At 37.5% G+C, this 16,162-nt stretch overlaps 2 protein-coding genes and 1 long non-coding RNA gene across 6 annotated transcripts; all 3 read right to left on the bottom strand.

Annotated features, from left to right (window-relative positions):
- Positions 1–590: 590 nt before the first annotated feature.
- Positions 591–1,728, bottom strand: LOC148844427 (uncharacterized). Its single transcript, XM_088959941.1, has 2 exons — positions 1,323–1,728; positions 591–1,210 (listed from the first exon to the last, which is right to left on the bottom strand). The coding sequence occupies exons 1-2, from the start codon at positions 1,517–1,519 to the stop codon at positions 757–759; spliced, it is 651 nt and encodes a 216-aa protein (XP_088816067.1). The 5' UTR covers positions 1,520–1,728; the 3' UTR covers positions 591–756.
- Positions 1,729–4,860: 3,132 nt separating this feature from the next.
- LOC148844426 (uncharacterized) lies at positions 4,861–6,845 on the bottom strand. 2 transcript variants are annotated; one of them, XR_016103871.1, is made up of 4 exons: positions 6,604–6,742; positions 6,431–6,463; positions 5,939–6,025; positions 4,951–5,152 (listed from the first exon to the last, which is right to left on the bottom strand). It is a non-coding gene; the product is annotated as an uncharacterized LOC148844426 (long non-coding RNA). The 2 variants fall into 2 exon arrangements; XR_016103870.1 differs by lacking the exon at positions 5,939–6,025 and having other exon boundaries at positions 4,861–5,152; positions 6,604–6,845.
- Positions 6,846–9,002: 2,157 nt separating this feature from the next.
- Positions 9,003–13,363, bottom strand: LOC148844425 (uncharacterized). 3 transcript variants are annotated; one of them, XM_088956754.1, is made up of 4 exons: positions 13,224–13,363; positions 12,076–12,324; positions 10,127–11,846; positions 9,003–10,021 (listed from the first exon to the last, which is right to left on the bottom strand). In XM_088956754.1, exons 2-4 carry the CDS (start codon positions 12,079–12,081, stop codon positions 9,606–9,608), a joined length of 2,142 nt encoding a protein of 713 aa, XP_088812880.1. In that variant the 5' UTR covers positions 12,082–12,324; positions 13,224–13,363; the 3' UTR covers positions 9,003–9,605. The 3 variants fall into 3 exon arrangements, with proteins under 3 accessions (XP_088812880.1, XP_088812881.1, XP_088812882.1); XM_088956755.1 differs by lacking the exon at positions 13,224–13,363 and adding an exon at positions 12,597–12,729; XM_088956756.1 differs by lacking the exon at positions 13,224–13,363 and having other exon boundaries at positions 12,008–12,317.
- Positions 13,364–16,162: the final 2,799 nt, after the last annotated feature.

Here is a 16,162-nt window from a genome sequence, read left to right as displayed (position 1 = left end):
CCAGATACAATCTCTGTACCTGAATCATGTAGCCCAATGTAGAGTCATATTTGCTATCAATGTCAATGAACTTAATATGAAAGAAAACAATTAGTGATTTCCCTGAAAAATATATGAATTGCATTCCTAATTTTCATGGAAACAAGCCTTCACAGTTGAGAAAATTAAAAAATTATGATGTCGTTGCATGAGACGGATGTGGAGAACAATCAACCTATGCTCAAAAATGACTCAAAAGGGAAATTAGAATTTAGAAGGAATGTATAAGTTCCAGCAGGAAATCATTTGTTTTCAGTCATCTTCATTTTACGAGCAACCAACCAGACGAGATTAAAAAGAAAAAGAAAATTTTGAACCGAGCGTCTGAGCGTGTACCGGAGAATCGAATCAGAACTCAGAACTGCACACCGAAGTGAAGTCAACGGTGACAGATTTTATAATTTAATTAGAAACGAAATTGTCTTTCCCCTCCCTTTTTTTCTTCGGTTTTTTTTTCTTTTTGATGAAAAATAAAGAAAAAAGAGTTGTACAGGTCTACAACAGGACGACGACGACAAGGACAATGAGAGAGAGAGAGTGAGAGAGAGAGAGAGAGAACAAAGCGACCATTTTCATATACAAGATACCTCCGAGCTAACTAAACAAATTCGTGTCTTTACTTTTGCCTTCACGGCGACTCCATGTCAGATTCCCGACCGATTTCACTTCATAATTCATATAATAATAACATAAAATTACATATCTATTTTCTTAATTTCAGCAGTGCACGTCGGCGAGAAGTTTGTAACGGCGGCAACCCAGTTTGGTTTTGGCCAGATTCCTCCAGCGATCCAAGGCCTTGTTCTTCTCCGAGCACCGAGCGGCAGCGACAGTACTATTCTTCTTCAGAGACGAGGGTTTCTCCTTCTCCTCCCTTTCCTTGTCTTTCTCTTTCTCTCTGGTGGTCTCCGTCGACGCCACGTGAAAACGCTTCTCACCGGAAGCCGCGAATCGGTCGTCTTGCCGGCAAATCCGCTTGTCGTCGTTGCGGGAAGGAGATGTTGGTGAAGGGTTGTTGTCTCTTTCGGGAAGAGATTGAGCGATCTCGAGCAGGAACTCAAACACCTTGCTCCTCCTCCGTTTACTCTCTTTCCTCTTCTCCTCTTCGTGGAGGCACCACTCGCAACTCCACTTTTCGGTGTCAATCTCCGGATACAACCTGCTACAGTACCTGGGGTTTGTTTGGGTTCCCCACAAAACGAGAAAGCCGTCAACAAACAGTTAGATGGAAAGATTTTTCAGAGGGAGATATAGGGAAAAAGAGAGAGGAGTAAGGTGTTTACGTGTGCTGAAGGCGAAACCCGCATTTCCTGCAAAGGACCAAGGCGTCTCTAAAGCCAACATCCCCACATAAGCTGCATATATCCTCGATTGCTTCTGCTTCTGCTTCTGCCTCTGCTACTGCTGCTACTGCCGCTCCTCCATTTGCAAGCTCTCGATCTTCTGCCTTTCTTTCTCTTTCTCCAACCATGTTAAACATGAAGAAGAAGAAGGAAGACAAAGAGAACAAAAGCAAAGACAAGCCAAGAAGGTCCCGATTTTCTTAGATTTTGCTTGCTTTTGAGTTTTGAGGACTCTCTCTCTCTCTCTCTCTCTGTAAACTTTATAACTAATAAATTAAAGAAAAAGAAGAAAGAGGGTACGGTTCCCAAAAGAGGAGACGAGGTTCTCTCTCTCTCCATTGGATTCGAATAGAAAAATAAAAAATCGCATCAAAATTCTACTCGTCAGATGTGGGTCCCTCACGAAATGGGATTTGCTTTGCTCCTCACCCGATTCCCCGACTTGGAAGTGCCAGGACCAGGAGTCAGAAATCGGTAGCCGGAGTGGCGAACAAAGCAAAAAGCCGGTTCAATTCAATGGGGTTCGGGAGCCGTTTACCGGTTGTTGCCGGTCTTTAGTCTTCAGTCTTCACCTCTATTGGTGAGTTTCGCGTCAATGGGTTCCCTGACGTGGCGTCTTCTTAAACAAGCAACTTGTCACTTCCTCAAGCAGTAATTGGGAAAAGCTCAAAAGCACCACGCAAATATCTCGCTCTCTACCTGTACCTGGGTCGTAAAAAAAGTTAAAAAGCCCATAAAAGTACTAAAAGAAGCCCATAATGTAATGGAGCTACAAATGATGTATGCACTTGGCCAAGCCTAGAAATGGAATAACAAGAAGTTTTGGAAATTCTGATGAACAATTGTGGAATTTCACAGAGGATCCCGATTGGGTTGGAGGGAGTTCACACCCATAACGTCTCCCACAATACATCCCCGTCGTGTATTGGGAACATCTTCCAATGATGATATCATCTGGAGATATTCACAATACAGGGCGGGGATGTGCTGTGGGGCGTAGATTTGAACTCGGTTGGAAGAGGGAGAGGTAACAGAATGACCATTGATCAATTATCGATCTCAGAGAAAGAGAGTTTGGTTGGTTGTTGTTCTGTATTGGATTAAGACAAGAAGTTGGGGCGTCGCATTCACGTGAAACCAGTGAAGAAACAAGGGAAAATATTTCCTCTCCCCCAATCCCATTCTCTAATCTCTTCCCTCTCTCGTCCTCCAGATCAACAAGCCGAGGTGGAAGAATTTGCATTGCAATATGAAAAGAGTGTAAATTCTAGTTAGCTTTGCTTTCAATTTTACTTCACCTAACCTGACAAGTGCACATAGAGATAGGATATTAGGGAGGGTTAGGCCTCTTCATGCGTCGGGTCAGGTTTTTACTCATCATTAATGGAAATACGCTAGGCCCGAGCCCAAGACCGGCCCGACCAACGGGCCTATAACTTGAGACCAAGCCTTGCCCTAATAAAAAGCCCGAAGCCCGAGCCCGTGCCCGAGTTCGAAGCCCGACCTAATAAAAAAAATTACAATTTCCCTATTCAAATTAGAATTAAAAATTCAGATGTTTTTTTTTTTCCTATTTAAATGAACAATGGGCCTACAAGATGGTTTTTTTCCCTTTTTTTTTACGTTTTAAAACATAGTTTTGCATTTTTAAATCAAAAAAATTATTCAAATGAACATAATCACATAACCCATTTTAAGTCTAATTTTAGGTCGGGCCGGGCTATTTTGATAAAACCCGAGCCCAGCTCAAATTTATTGTAGGCTGGGCTTTTTGACCCAATTTTAAGCCCGCGGGCCTATAAACATGTTCAAGCCCGTCCAAGGGCTGGGCCGGGCCAAGCTGGCCCATCAGGGCACCCAGCCCATGAACAGGTCTAGGGAGGGTCATTGAATTAGGGGTGTCAATTAACCAATTTTGGGTTAGATGATACAAGTAAAAATAAATTTAGACTGCCCAACAAGACATTGAATTAGACGAGTCCGGACACCATGATATCCACCTGACCCATCCATAATGGATTATATTGGGTTGGGTCAGATTGAAACAATTTTGACTATGATATGGAAAAGATATGATATCCAAAAAATAAATGACTAGTAAATTGGAATCATAAACTAGATAGCAAATAAGGTATTATTTATCAAAATTCATGAATGGATTTTAATTGATCAAAACTCTTTCTATATTATATCTTTCTTGCATCATAGATTTTCCCATTAGTAAGTGCCAATAGACCAAAGTTTAGATTAGAACCGGTACAATTGACAGCCCTGGATGAAATGTTCGAGTGAGCATTTTTTTGCTTGTTAATTGTTTATTGTTATGTTAGAAAAAAAAAAGACGAGATGAAAGCATGCATGAATCATGATGTGCGGTTTTATGTACTGTGGACGGTAGATCCATTATTTCATCTCCCTCTTGCCCCTGAAAGGCAATCTCCCTCTTTCCTTTTTACCTACTTTCTAATGACTATCAACCCTTTATTGTTGAAAATTTGAAATATCTGAAAATTTGATAGTACGAGTCGTACCGTAGATTGAATCCAGTCTGATGAGTTTTGACTCGTGGTGGGGCCATTTGATCAAAGATAGTCAAAGTCAACAGCCACGTGATTTTCAATTTATTGACCCGTTCAATAATCAATTCAATCCGGTTCTCTTTCTTTTTTCTTCAGTATGAAAAAAACAAAAAAGGGTAAAGAATGAAAGAAAACAGTACGAACATGCCTAATGCAAAATTTATGATTTTCACTTCAAAATTATAAATATTTAAAATGTCAAAAACTCCATTCTATATACATCAATGTTCGCCCATTTTCTAAATTGATACCCTCCCTAACTATACTTTGAGATATCAAATCAGCCCTCTAAAAGATTATCCCCACAATATCCCACAATACATCCTTATCCCGATGGTTCTCAATACACAATGGAGATGTGTTGTAGACAAGATTCAAAATATCGATACACCCATACACAATGGAGTGCTGTGGGTAAGATTCAAAATATCAATATACCCGATATACTAATAGGAGCATATCAGACAAATCGATACCCTTTTTATTTTATTTTCTTTTTTTTTTTTTAACCGGTTCAAAGAGACCAGTTTAAAACTCTTCCACCCCCTGAATCGGTCAGACTCCCATACACCCACTATAAGAGCATATTAGAAAAATCCAGAACAATACATATCAACTAATACAAGCCGATATATATCGATAGTTCGATACTTTGAACCTTGGCTGTGGGACGCTGTGAGAGGCAATCTTGTGGGGTGCTTAGTAATTTGGGCCTAAAAATTCTGACCCTGGGGCTGTACATCATTCTCTCAAGATCAAAAGCGACCAAATTTTTGGTCTCTAGTCGGTGGGGGATCAACGATCAACGACGGAATATGCTGTAGGGGTGAAGATGTGAATTCCTCCGAACAAAAAAAAAAAAAAAAATGAAGGCCACATTTGACATTTGGTTTGGTTAGTTCACAATTGTCATTCTCGAATTCCTTTCTTTTTATCAACCAAAGTAATATATCTTTTGCGCTGCAACAGGCTTCACATGTAAAATTCTATTATGAGATCCAGTTTTCGTATATAAAATTAAATTTCTCAATAGAACCAAACATAAAAATGATAACTACCAAATATCAATATTTTAAAAACCACCCCGGCCCACTGATACTTTCTGGTCTTCTTGACGCCACCGTTGCATCATAGACTCTTGAGACAACAGCCGTCTGATATTTTTCTCACTGCCACAATCAGTCACCTTACCTACAGTCAACAAAAAACCATGGAATGATGGAACAAGGACAAGATTCATTAAGATGATACTTCTGCAAGCCAACAGAAACCATTACGAGACTCCTTTACTACTAACAAGTAACAAGGAAAATCCCTGAGAAGCCTGGGGCAGAACCACATAAATGCATAAATAAATAAATGAAAATGAAGCCAGCATCTGCCTCTGAAATTTTAACTCGTAATGAACTGCTTTTCAACCAACTAGGAAAAATCCTTGCAAGGGCAATGTCGATAACTCAAATAACCACCACACGGACTCATTTTCCCCTCAAGACAAACCTCCAGAGACGTACTCATGTACCATCTACAACTTTACCAACAAAGGAAAAGTGGCATCCATTAAAGGTTTATCTCCAAAGTCCAAGCTACTAGAATGGTTCTTTAAAGTTTCACCATTTGAGAAAGCAGATCCAATTTGCCAGACAAGCCAAAACATCACAAACATGACATGTACCCCATATTCATACTTGAAACAGTCGAAATTTTTTTTAGTCACAACTGAAATCACCAGAGGCAGATAGGAAAGATTTCATTCTCCCAAATTTGAAGCGCAAAACTGACAGCATGCCCTTTAATGTAGCAATGCCCAAATTCCAGAACCTCATTTATATTACTAGCATTCTGAACTAGTCCTACAATTTGGCACCAAGCATACTGATAGCTTCGAGATTCTACATTACTTTTAACAGTTTCTACCATCTTATGTCAGTATATTTCTTTTCTAAAAGAGAACAGGAGTAATCTAGTGAGCTGTACCAAAAGATTATCTGTCCATATCCAATCCACCTCTCCAAGACTGGCGATAGTTGGGACTAATATTGAGTAATGGCACTATATGAGCCCCTACAATTCCCAAAAATATTGAAGAAATTTTCAGCACATATGTAAATAGTATGTATGTATGTAAATAGTAGATAGTAGGTAACTCAATACTACTATAGCTGCATTCGAAAATTTTCTACATGCTAAATAATCCCAAAATTCAATTTCAGAGGGAAAAAAAAAAAAAACTTTCACTGTATAAGGATTTCCACAAAATTCAAAAATGGAAGAACAAGATATGGTCTGCATCAGATTGATAGACTTAACAATTCTCATCTATAAAACTACAAGTTGATCATGGATAACCAAATGGTTTTAAGATTCCAAATATTTTTTTCTTCTTTTTCTTATAGAAAGAAAGACTATTGATTAAAAGTTCACAGTAAAAATAATCAAACATGAAAAAGAAAAATACATAATCCATACCTGTTCAAACCTCTTTTTTTTTCTTTGCTCTGCCTGCAACTCAAAATTTTCTATTAGTTCAGAACTTCAACAAGCAACATTTGAGACTTTTCTAAACATTCAAATTAAATAAAATGATAAATGAGAACTGAGTAGATAGAGTCACAGAAAAGACAGTAAGGTTTTGAAGAGACCTCTAATAGTTTCAGAAAGAAACAATGTAAAGGCAACCTTCTTCAGAGTTCCTTGGCATTTACACAAACAAATCATCAACTTTATGACACACACACACACAGAAATCTTTGCTGCAGGTAACATTGGTTATTGGTAGTGGCAAGGCTTGAATACCAATGAAGAGAGAAGACGGTTGTTTATTTTTAAGAGAAAAGGCGTTGTTGTGAATTACAATAGAAAATGCCATAAAAGAATAAGACTTAAAATTTTGCTTGAGGCATGGTTATTTTTTGAGCCATGGATTTGCCTAATTGTTTTACTCAAGTTCTCATTCTAAAAAGAATGAGGCCCAAAGCAAGAATTGTGTACGGATTATTTTTGGACATCTATGATGGATTGTCACTCACTATAGAATAATGATGATGATGATGATGATGATGACAATGACGATGATTTATAAAATGCAACATGCCATTCAAGTCATCAAGAAGCTTATACAACTTATCAACTTAATAACTTATTCGCTGAAGGACCAAGTAATAAGTTATTCAGTTCAGCCATTTCAGTTGTTATCAAATGGCCCATAGCCTAGACTAGAAAAGCAGCCCAACTTGAAATATCTTAAATAATAATAACATATAAAATTAATAAATAAAAGTAAACTAATTCTCTTTTAATTTAAATGAATCAATCGCCAATTAATATCTACTAATGAGCAGTAGGGGTGTACAATCAGTCGGTTCGTTTCAAATCGAGAACCTAACCGATTATTCAGTTTTACCATTTCCTCTAACCGAACTGAATTATATTTTAGAACCAAACGGACCCTAACTGAATTTGATTTGGGTTGGTTCAGTTTTCGATTCAGTTGGCCCCTGGTTCCATACAAATGATAAGCATTTAATAAGTGTTATTAATTAAAAGTTAAATGGCCCCAAAACCCAATGGTTTTAATTAATTAACTATTATTAATATTAATTAAAAGTTAGAATGACCTCGAAGCCCAATGTTTTAATTAATTAGCTATTCATTAATTAAAAGCTAGAATAGGCCCTGCCAATTGGGAATTGGCCAATTGGCCATTTTCAAAAATAATTAACGATTAATGAACAATTAATAACTAGTAAACAATAAATAATGAGTCTAGGTTTTAATTAACTATTATTAATTAAAAGTTAGAACGGGCTTAAAGCCCAATGGGGAATTGACAAATTGTTCATTGGGAAATATAATAATTAATTAGCGTAAAGTATTAAATAAAACATTAATATTTAATATACTTAACTAAGTAACAGCATTAATTCGGTTTTCAGTTAGCTTCGGATGAAAATTTCAGTCAAACCAAACCGGAACCAAAAACCAATTTTTTTATAAAATAAAAACCAAACCAAACCGAATTTGCTTATTCGGTTTGGTTCGGTTCAGTTTGCGGTTTATCAACCGAATTTGAACACCCCTAATGAGCAGCATGGCCTGTGAAGAATCTATTTTCTCTATAGGCCCAGCTCATTGTTCCTCTTACAGTCTTATTAAAACATTCTCATGATTCCATCCTAGATTTATTCTGATTTGGCCACATCGCATTAAAGGGACACAGCCCTGGTGAAAAGGCAAAGCAAACCCAGTTCTTTTTTAGCAATAGAAAAATCACCCAAGAGGGGCGTTTTTGTCATTTAATACATGCAATTTATGACTATTCCCCCTTATCAAAACCAAATAATTCCCCTTATATTTATAGACAAGAAAACAACATTCAATTAACATTCAAGAAGTCCATCAACTCTGTAGATGCCTCAATGAAAAAATGTTGATTTGACATTAATCAAAGCCCAAAAGTCAGAGTCTGTTATTTCCGGTTTATTTCCTACACAAGAGGAAATCTATGATGCCAGAAAGACATGGTACCGGAAGAGATTTGACCAATCAAAGCACCCCGTGAATTTTGATGAATACCACCTGATTGCTTAGCTTTTTTATGATACAAGTTGGTTGGCTGGTATCATGTATTTTCGGTAACATAGTTGAACCTAGTACATAAATATCTAGTTTATAATTTTTTGCTTGGCTGGGTACCATGCTATCCGGTCCAGTCTAGTCCACTCAGGTCCTATTTGGCAATACTAGGATTCCTCCAACAATGTGCTTGTTTAGCCTAAGATGGAAGGGATTGGGAGGGAAGATTTCTTGATAAAGAAATAAGGAGCTTATTTTGTGGGTTAGCCCATGTTAATGTTGCCATCCTGACTCTAAATTGGCATGGCTTCTCCCTCCCAAATGGTCCCCTGGGGTAGGATTTCTTCCCAATCTCCACCACCCACAAGTCTTAACTTCAAATTGAGAGTCGGGCAGATCAGGCTCTCAATGACAAGCAGCCCTGCAGGTTCCAACCAAATAAACTTATCTGGCATCAGTCCCAAAGTAGACAGATGAGAAACTAATGTCAATGCTCAGTAATAGCAGATTTACATGGAAATAACTCACATAACATCCCATTGAAGAATCAGGCCATTGGAAACATTAAAGTACAATTGAGGTGCCCACAATCATCAACTTGCCTTGAAAAGCACCCGTATCATGTCACCTGTACACATACCCTCACCATGGTCATCCAGTTGAAGCTCAAACACAATGAAGAAGTTATGCCACTTCCATCAGGTTGCATTGCCAAACATCTCACTAGGTCCACATCTTCTTTTGTCATGCTACAGATACACATGATGGCATTGGCAATAACAGTTCCAAACTCAGAACATGGTGGGTGAAGGAACATGGATTCAGTGCAGAATCATCATCATACTTTTGACACTAAACATGATCAAGCTCTTGGGAACGTCATATGGTGGATGACAAAAAACTTAAGATTCAATTTCCTTTTGAGGGTGACACATTTGAAGATCCCATGTCTTGTTCCTTAAATTGCCACCCACCTCACTCTTTTTTCCGAAAGTAAGCTGTCAATCCTTCCCACATCTCCAGTTACTACTATCACCGGCTTTTTCTTCAATCCAAAGTCAATACTGCCTTATCTTGGCTCTTTCTTGGGTTGCAAATCGGAAGGCCCTTCTTCACTAATCACCCTTTGGGCAATGCCCATACCACAATCCAAGTCCACCGCACATGAATCTTCACTTTGGGCCATTACATCTTGCACCTCATCTACAACCCAATCATTAATTGCATCAATCTCTTCTTGAACAATGTTACTACCATTTCCAATCATGTCCAATGAAAAATGTTGCAACCGGAGATTATAATGAACAAAAGTGAGGTCATTCAGTCGCTTGTGTTCTATACAATTTCTTCCATTTGCATGCAGCTGCTCTGATAAATTCCTCTGTAGTGCATATCGTGATGCACCACAACATGTCTGACTAAGAATCCGGATGGCAAATCGTTGCAAATCAGGGCAATGGCCCCCATAGGAGGCCCACCACTGAGCTGTAATTACAATTCAATAGAAAAACAAGTTAAATATTTGTCTTGTGGATGATATGTTATAATCAACATTTTGAGCTTTCAAAAAGAATCAGTGTTGAGGCTAACCTGGGGGCATCCTTGTTCTTTGATCAATAGCGCTCCCATGACCAAAAGATCCGTTGGCTGCTCGATACTCATCAAGCTGTAGAGATATTAAATCCTGAACCTGTCGATCCTTTACCATACGGACTATGCAACACAAAAGGCCACTGGCTACCTCTGCATCAGCTAAGAAATCACTCGAATAGAATAAACTTGGATTCAAGAAGTAACCTGCTGAATGGAGGGGGCTATGCAGAAAGTTGTCCCAAATATCATCAATAAGTCCCCAAAAAGCCAGGTATTTGGTTTTCTTGTCTTTAAACTCCGTTTTTATTGTCTCCTTCATCTGATCCATAGTTTCATATATGTAACCCATCTGAGGCCTATGATCTCTTCCATTAATCAGACAGAGTACTCGCACAAGAGGAATAGCTGCTTTCAGGACCATTTGGGCACCACTCCAAAATGAGGGCTCCCCTACCAAATCAGCCACGCACTTTCCTTCTGTACTTGAAGCCCAAACCGAGGTATTCCAAGCAGATGAGGCAAACATGTTCCTCAAGTTCTCCCTTTTAGATACAATATTTTCCAAAGTCAAAAATTGCATTGCAGACTTATACCTGGAGGGTTTAAGTAGGTCCTCCCCACTAGTATGTTTCTTCATAAGCTCAAAAACTGTTGAGTGGCCATAAATGAACTTTGTAATGGCCTTGGCTCTATCTAAAACTCTTTTGATAGAATCCATCATCCCAATCTTTTCTAACATGAGGTCTATGCAGTGAGATGCACAGACACTCCAAAATATTGTCCTGTGTTTTTCCATAAATTGTTTACCCAGAGTCTCCATACAACCTGATGTGGTATGTGCAATGACTTGAACCACATTTTCAGCTCCAACTTCCTCAATAATTTCGTCAAGCACTGACAGCAAGGCATCAGCATCATCAAAAGAACCCATAATTTTGACAGATCTTAGAAATATTGGGCCCTGTGGACAATCCACTATAAAATTAATCAGGTTCTGACCGTTCCCATCTGTCCATCCATCAAACAAGATGCTGCACCCTGTCATTCCCCAGGAATGTCTGACCTCCCTCACATACTGGTGTATTTCTTTCACTTCTTCCTCAAGGATCCACCCTTTAAGTTCCTGGCAACTGGGAATCTTATACTCCATTAGTCCACAGCCTATAATAGCATCTATCATTTTCCAGAAGCTAGGGGACTTGACAGCATTGAAATCAAGACCAGCATCATAGAAAAATCTTCCAATGCACCTTTGAGCATGCCTCAAAGAGTCCTCCTCCCCTTCATCGCTCTTAATGCCTGTGGATGAGTGGCAAATTTTGTTGGGAACTTTTCTTTCCACACACTCATCCAGTGCAGAGTTCAGTATCACACGCTTTCCCTTCCCCTTGGATCCAGGTTGACTATGATTTGGATTGGCAGAGTTGGAACACCAATTCCTCTTCAACGGAAGATCTGGGTGGTGAAGCTGCCCAACTTCCCTAGTCAGGACTCCTTTCTTTGTGTCAAGGAAACAGCTTCTCATCTGGACCTTCACATCTTCAGGAACTTGTTCACATGGTACTACATCCCCACGTACACCAGCTAAGTGTTGCTTAAGACGAGTGGAACCACTAACCACTTTTGCACAGTAGTTGCATCTGAATCTCTTCTTTTGTTCGTCCACGGGAGTCCCATGATCATGAACATTGCTAGATACTCCACTTGAATCCATTCTCTGAAAAAGTAGTCCAAGATAGGGTAGTGGTTATCTCAAAAGTTAGAATTTGACAGGGACTTAGATTACTTAAAGTCCAAAATCTGAGGATTTCTGCAATGGTGTACTATAATCCAAGACAATGAACAAGGTGAAAATAAAAGAAACGGTGAAGCGGCTACCACATCAACCAGAATAAATTATCGCGTCTAACATATCATATCAAGCTTCGCAAACCTAGACTCCATACCACCATATTCGGCTGCCCCCTCCAAGACGCAATCAAATGTTAGAATGCGGCAGAACGACTTTCCTGATCACAATAGACCCCCAGATCAAAATTTCCCCTTTTACAACACACTGATAGAGGTAATGATAGTTCAGAGTTCCAGACGACTCCTCTTGGGGTCTGTCAGATTCGATGGGGAAAAACACTACGAGTCAAACAATGGAGATGAAACAGAATTGATATCTTCCGATTGTTTTTCGGCAATTCATCCTGGAACCAATAAATCAAAGAATTAATCATGAGTCACAAAAACCATCCTGAACTATAAACGCGTCAATTCCAGTAATTTCAGTTCGCAAATACACGAAAATTTAGAAGGGGGAAAGAATAAAGAAAATCCCTGTAGTATAACTTTGACTAGTAACAAGAAATAATAAGCAAGTTCACCCAAATCACGGATTCTTCTCTCTGTGATACAGAAGACAAAACAAGACAAAAATAAAATAAAACACTTTTTTAGTAAAACCGTTATGCTTCAAAACCTTGAAATATATGGAACTCGTATTAGTTGAAGTGGGCATTAATCAAAATCTTGACAGATGTGAGAAATCAATTCCAACACATCAAAAGCTTACTTTTCCCCTCTTATTTTCAAAGAAAAATGAGAGAGAGAGAGAGAGAGAGAGAGAGATTTAATGGTTGAAGAATATTCTTTGAACTCTTTCCTGAACTGGAAAAAAACACATTGCAGTTAAATGGGCAACCATCAAAAACCTTTATCTAAACTAAGAAACCTATTGCAATGAAAAGGGTATTCGTCCAAACTCCAAGGTTTTGTTGGAGTAGACATATCAATATAAATACAGATAATAGTGGTAAAAAACAAACGAAGTCACGAATTACTTTAACCAAGTAGAGGTCTAATCTGATTTTTCATCACTTCATTTGTTTATTTATGTTATGGCTTGCCTGATGACCTAGGATTAAAACAAACTAAACGATGTAAACAAACTACATTTCCCATCGAAACGAAACAAAAAGAACAGAAAAGAAAAAGAAAATCTACAACAGTTAATATTCAAGGGTTGAGAGAGAGAGAGAGAGAGAGAGAGGCAGACAGAGAAATCCATTAAAAGGGCAGCCTGCGTACAAAAAGGTTGGATTCTTACCTTGACGGTGCAGTTGAAAACGAGGAAGAGGAAACCTCCCGTACCCCACTTACAGAGACTGATGAGAGAGAGAAAAGCAAGTCCCGAGGAGTCGAGGACCTTACCCAAAAAATAAATAAATAAATGCAGGAGAGAATGAGATAGCAATGGGCAATGGCATACTCAGATGAGAACGCTCCCACCGTTGAAAAATACGGAAACCCTCTTTGTTTTCTAGATTGACGAAGTGAGAGCAATAAATCGTATAGCTCACGTCCAATGTTCTCTTATAAATAGAGGGCGCCCCTAGTTATTATCTTAGTAATATAGGTGAGCGACCATCCTCATCCGGTAGAAGCAATCTATATAATATTATCGTGCTTTTATTATTTATTATCTAAAAGATAAGGATGGAAAACTCACCTGCCGAATGCCGTAGATTGTATTTAGGGTAAATTTCTGTAATTACTTTATCGTTTAGTAATTCATTAAGTGTATCCTTACTATTTAAAAATTGAATAATATTATCTTATATTTTAATAATTATCTAACTCTACCTTTATTATGAATATTCGTTATTATTTCGTTAAAATTCACGTACACATAATAATACAATGTAATGTTTAAATTTATTTTAAGACCCGATATTACTCCTCTCCCTCGGATCGGCAACCCTTACTCCTCAACGCTCTCTTCTCTCTTACCTCTACGACTGCAATTGTTGCGGGGGAAGCGGCTCAGCTCCGCAAGTTCTACAGGAGGAGCGTCTGTGGCTCCGTTAACTACAAGTGCTCATTCGAAGCCTAAGTTGTGTCTAGATGACGATGAGGGAAAGATGGAGAAATTTTTCTAAATTTTTGCAACGTTTGTGATCAATTGAGAGAGAAAAAAGAGCAGGCTAAATTTTTCGGCTTCGATGATTCAATTCCTCTTCTTCAACGCTTCTAGGGCCTTCTTCCAAGCACCATGAATAGGCTAAATAATCGAAAGACATTGGAAGCTAAGCTGTCTTTGGTCTAGTTTTCGTAGGAGATTCTGAAATACTATAAATCAAACGGCGGGAGTCATTAGCGGCTTCCCACCTGTTTTGCTAATTTTTATTAATTATTAATAATTAATAATTATATAGGAATGACAATGGGGTGGGTTTAGGGTAGGGCACCTCATCCCTGTCTCTACCCCATAATCAAGACATTCTACCCCATCCCTGCCCCATCTCTAGTGTTAGGCAAGTTCAGGGACAAGGCACCCCACTCCTCATAAGGATGGAGAATCCTCAAATTTCCCTACCCTGTCCCTAGTACCGAGCAAGTTCAAGTAGAGGTGTAAATTGGGTCATGTTGGACTGGCACGACACGATCTACACCGTCGTACAAGCCCACGAGGTGTCCTGGGTCGTGCCTCCCTCCCCTAGGATAACTTGGGGGTCAGTTCGGCACGGCCCACGGCCCGAGCCTGCACGGGCTTATGCTGTGCCATGGGTCGGGCTAGTCCATGGGCCAAGTCTTGGGCCAGGCCATGAGAGGTTCATTTAAAAAATGACAAAGATGTTTAAATTTTTATTTCATATGATTTTTTATGTATACAATTGTTTATATATACAATTAGACCTATTCATGGGTTGGGTAGCCTGTCGGCCTGACTCGTTATTTTTTAGGCTTGGACAAAATTTCAGGCCCATGGGCTCAAGCTTGGGCTTTCTCAAATAAGCCTGGCCTGATACTATTACATATATAAAAAAGTACTTATGTTATATATAATAAATATAATATATATATATATGTATATGCTTCTTAAATTATTAATAAATATCAATTTACTATTATGAAATATAAATTAGTTTATTAATTTATTAAATTATTACTAAATTAATATAATATCATTTATAAAAGTATATTGGAAATAAGACATTTTGTGTACAGCTCGGGCTCGGGCTCGGGCTCGGGTTTAAACTTCGAGCTTTATATAGGGCTAGGCTCGGGCTCAAGATCTAGGCTTGATGGTCGACTCAGGCTCGGGCTTGCACATTTTCTATTGATAAAGGGACTCATGTTAATTATAAAACTATGATTTTTTACAATTTAAAATTTTTATTTAATTCTAGTATAGTATAAAAATATATATTAATATAAAATTTGTTATTTAAATATTATATAATAATATTTACCATATATGCATATAACTTCCAAGTTGAGCTTATTAGGTGTTGTTTAACTTGGGCCCTATCCGCTAAAACCATCATTAGACTCCAAAAGTTTGATACCCAATTAGACTTCAGATATGATTATCCCTGATAATATGTATGGGCATGGTGCATATCTCGACCTAACTCAAAAGAAAATAGGTGTTTGAGCTAAGTTATAAACGATTTGTTACTTTTTATTATTAATTATTAAAATATTAATAACTATTAAAATATTGTAATTATTAAATTACTATGTTTATTTAAAATACAGTAATTTATGGACATTATCATATTTTCATAAATATTGCTAATTTCTTGGCTAAAACTAATCAAATGTAATTTTCTGGTAATTAAATATAACTTTTTGGTAATTGAATGTAATTTTCTACTATTTATAGCTTCAATTATAATTACTATTAATTATAGTTTAAAAATAATTATTTTTAATTATATTACTATTAATAATTAAAATACATTATTTTTTTCATTATTAATCAGTAATTTTTGCAATAAAATACAATTAATTTAATTTTTTTAATTATTTTTAGAATTTTAATTAAGCTTTAGGTTTTTCAGAATTTTTGGATTTTTAATTAATTTTCGGTTTTTTTCACTATTATACGATAATTTTTGCATATGAGTATTTTTCAATAATTTTTAGTATTTTCAGCATTTATTTTTTACATATCAGTTGCTACAAAATTAATTTGCATTTGCTTTCAGTAAAAATAAATTAAATTACTAAATAAATACCATAGTTAATAAAAATAGACCT

The sequence above is a fragment of the Nelumbo lutea genome, chromosome 8 (genome assembly GCF_056320005.1).
Source record: "Nelumbo lutea isolate HS-2025 chromosome 8, American lotus-T2T, whole genome shotgun sequence".
NCBI classification, from domain to species: domain Eukaryota; kingdom Viridiplantae; phylum Streptophyta; class Magnoliopsida; order Proteales; family Nelumbonaceae; genus Nelumbo; species Nelumbo lutea.
Note: the sequence above shows the minus strand (reverse complement) of the source record. Positions and strands in the feature narration are given on the sequence as shown.

What these genes read in the sequence shown, in the direction of transcription:
- LOC148844427 (XM_088959941.1), bottom strand. Translation starts at nt 1,519, where the DNA reads ATGTTTAACATGGTTGGAGAAAGAGAAAGAAAGGCAGAAGATCGAGAG. An exon ending in GGGTTTCGCCTTCAGCACAC is followed by an intron (nt 1,211 to 1,322) that starts GTAAACACCTTA and finishes AACAAACCCCAG; the next exon opens with GTACTGTAGCAGGTTGTATC.
- LOC148844425 (XM_088956754.1), bottom strand. An exon ending in AAGAACAAGGATGCCCCCAG is followed by an intron (nt 10,022 to 10,126) that starts GTTAGCCTCAAC and finishes TTGTAATTACAG; the next exon opens with CTCAGTGGTGGGCCTCCTAT.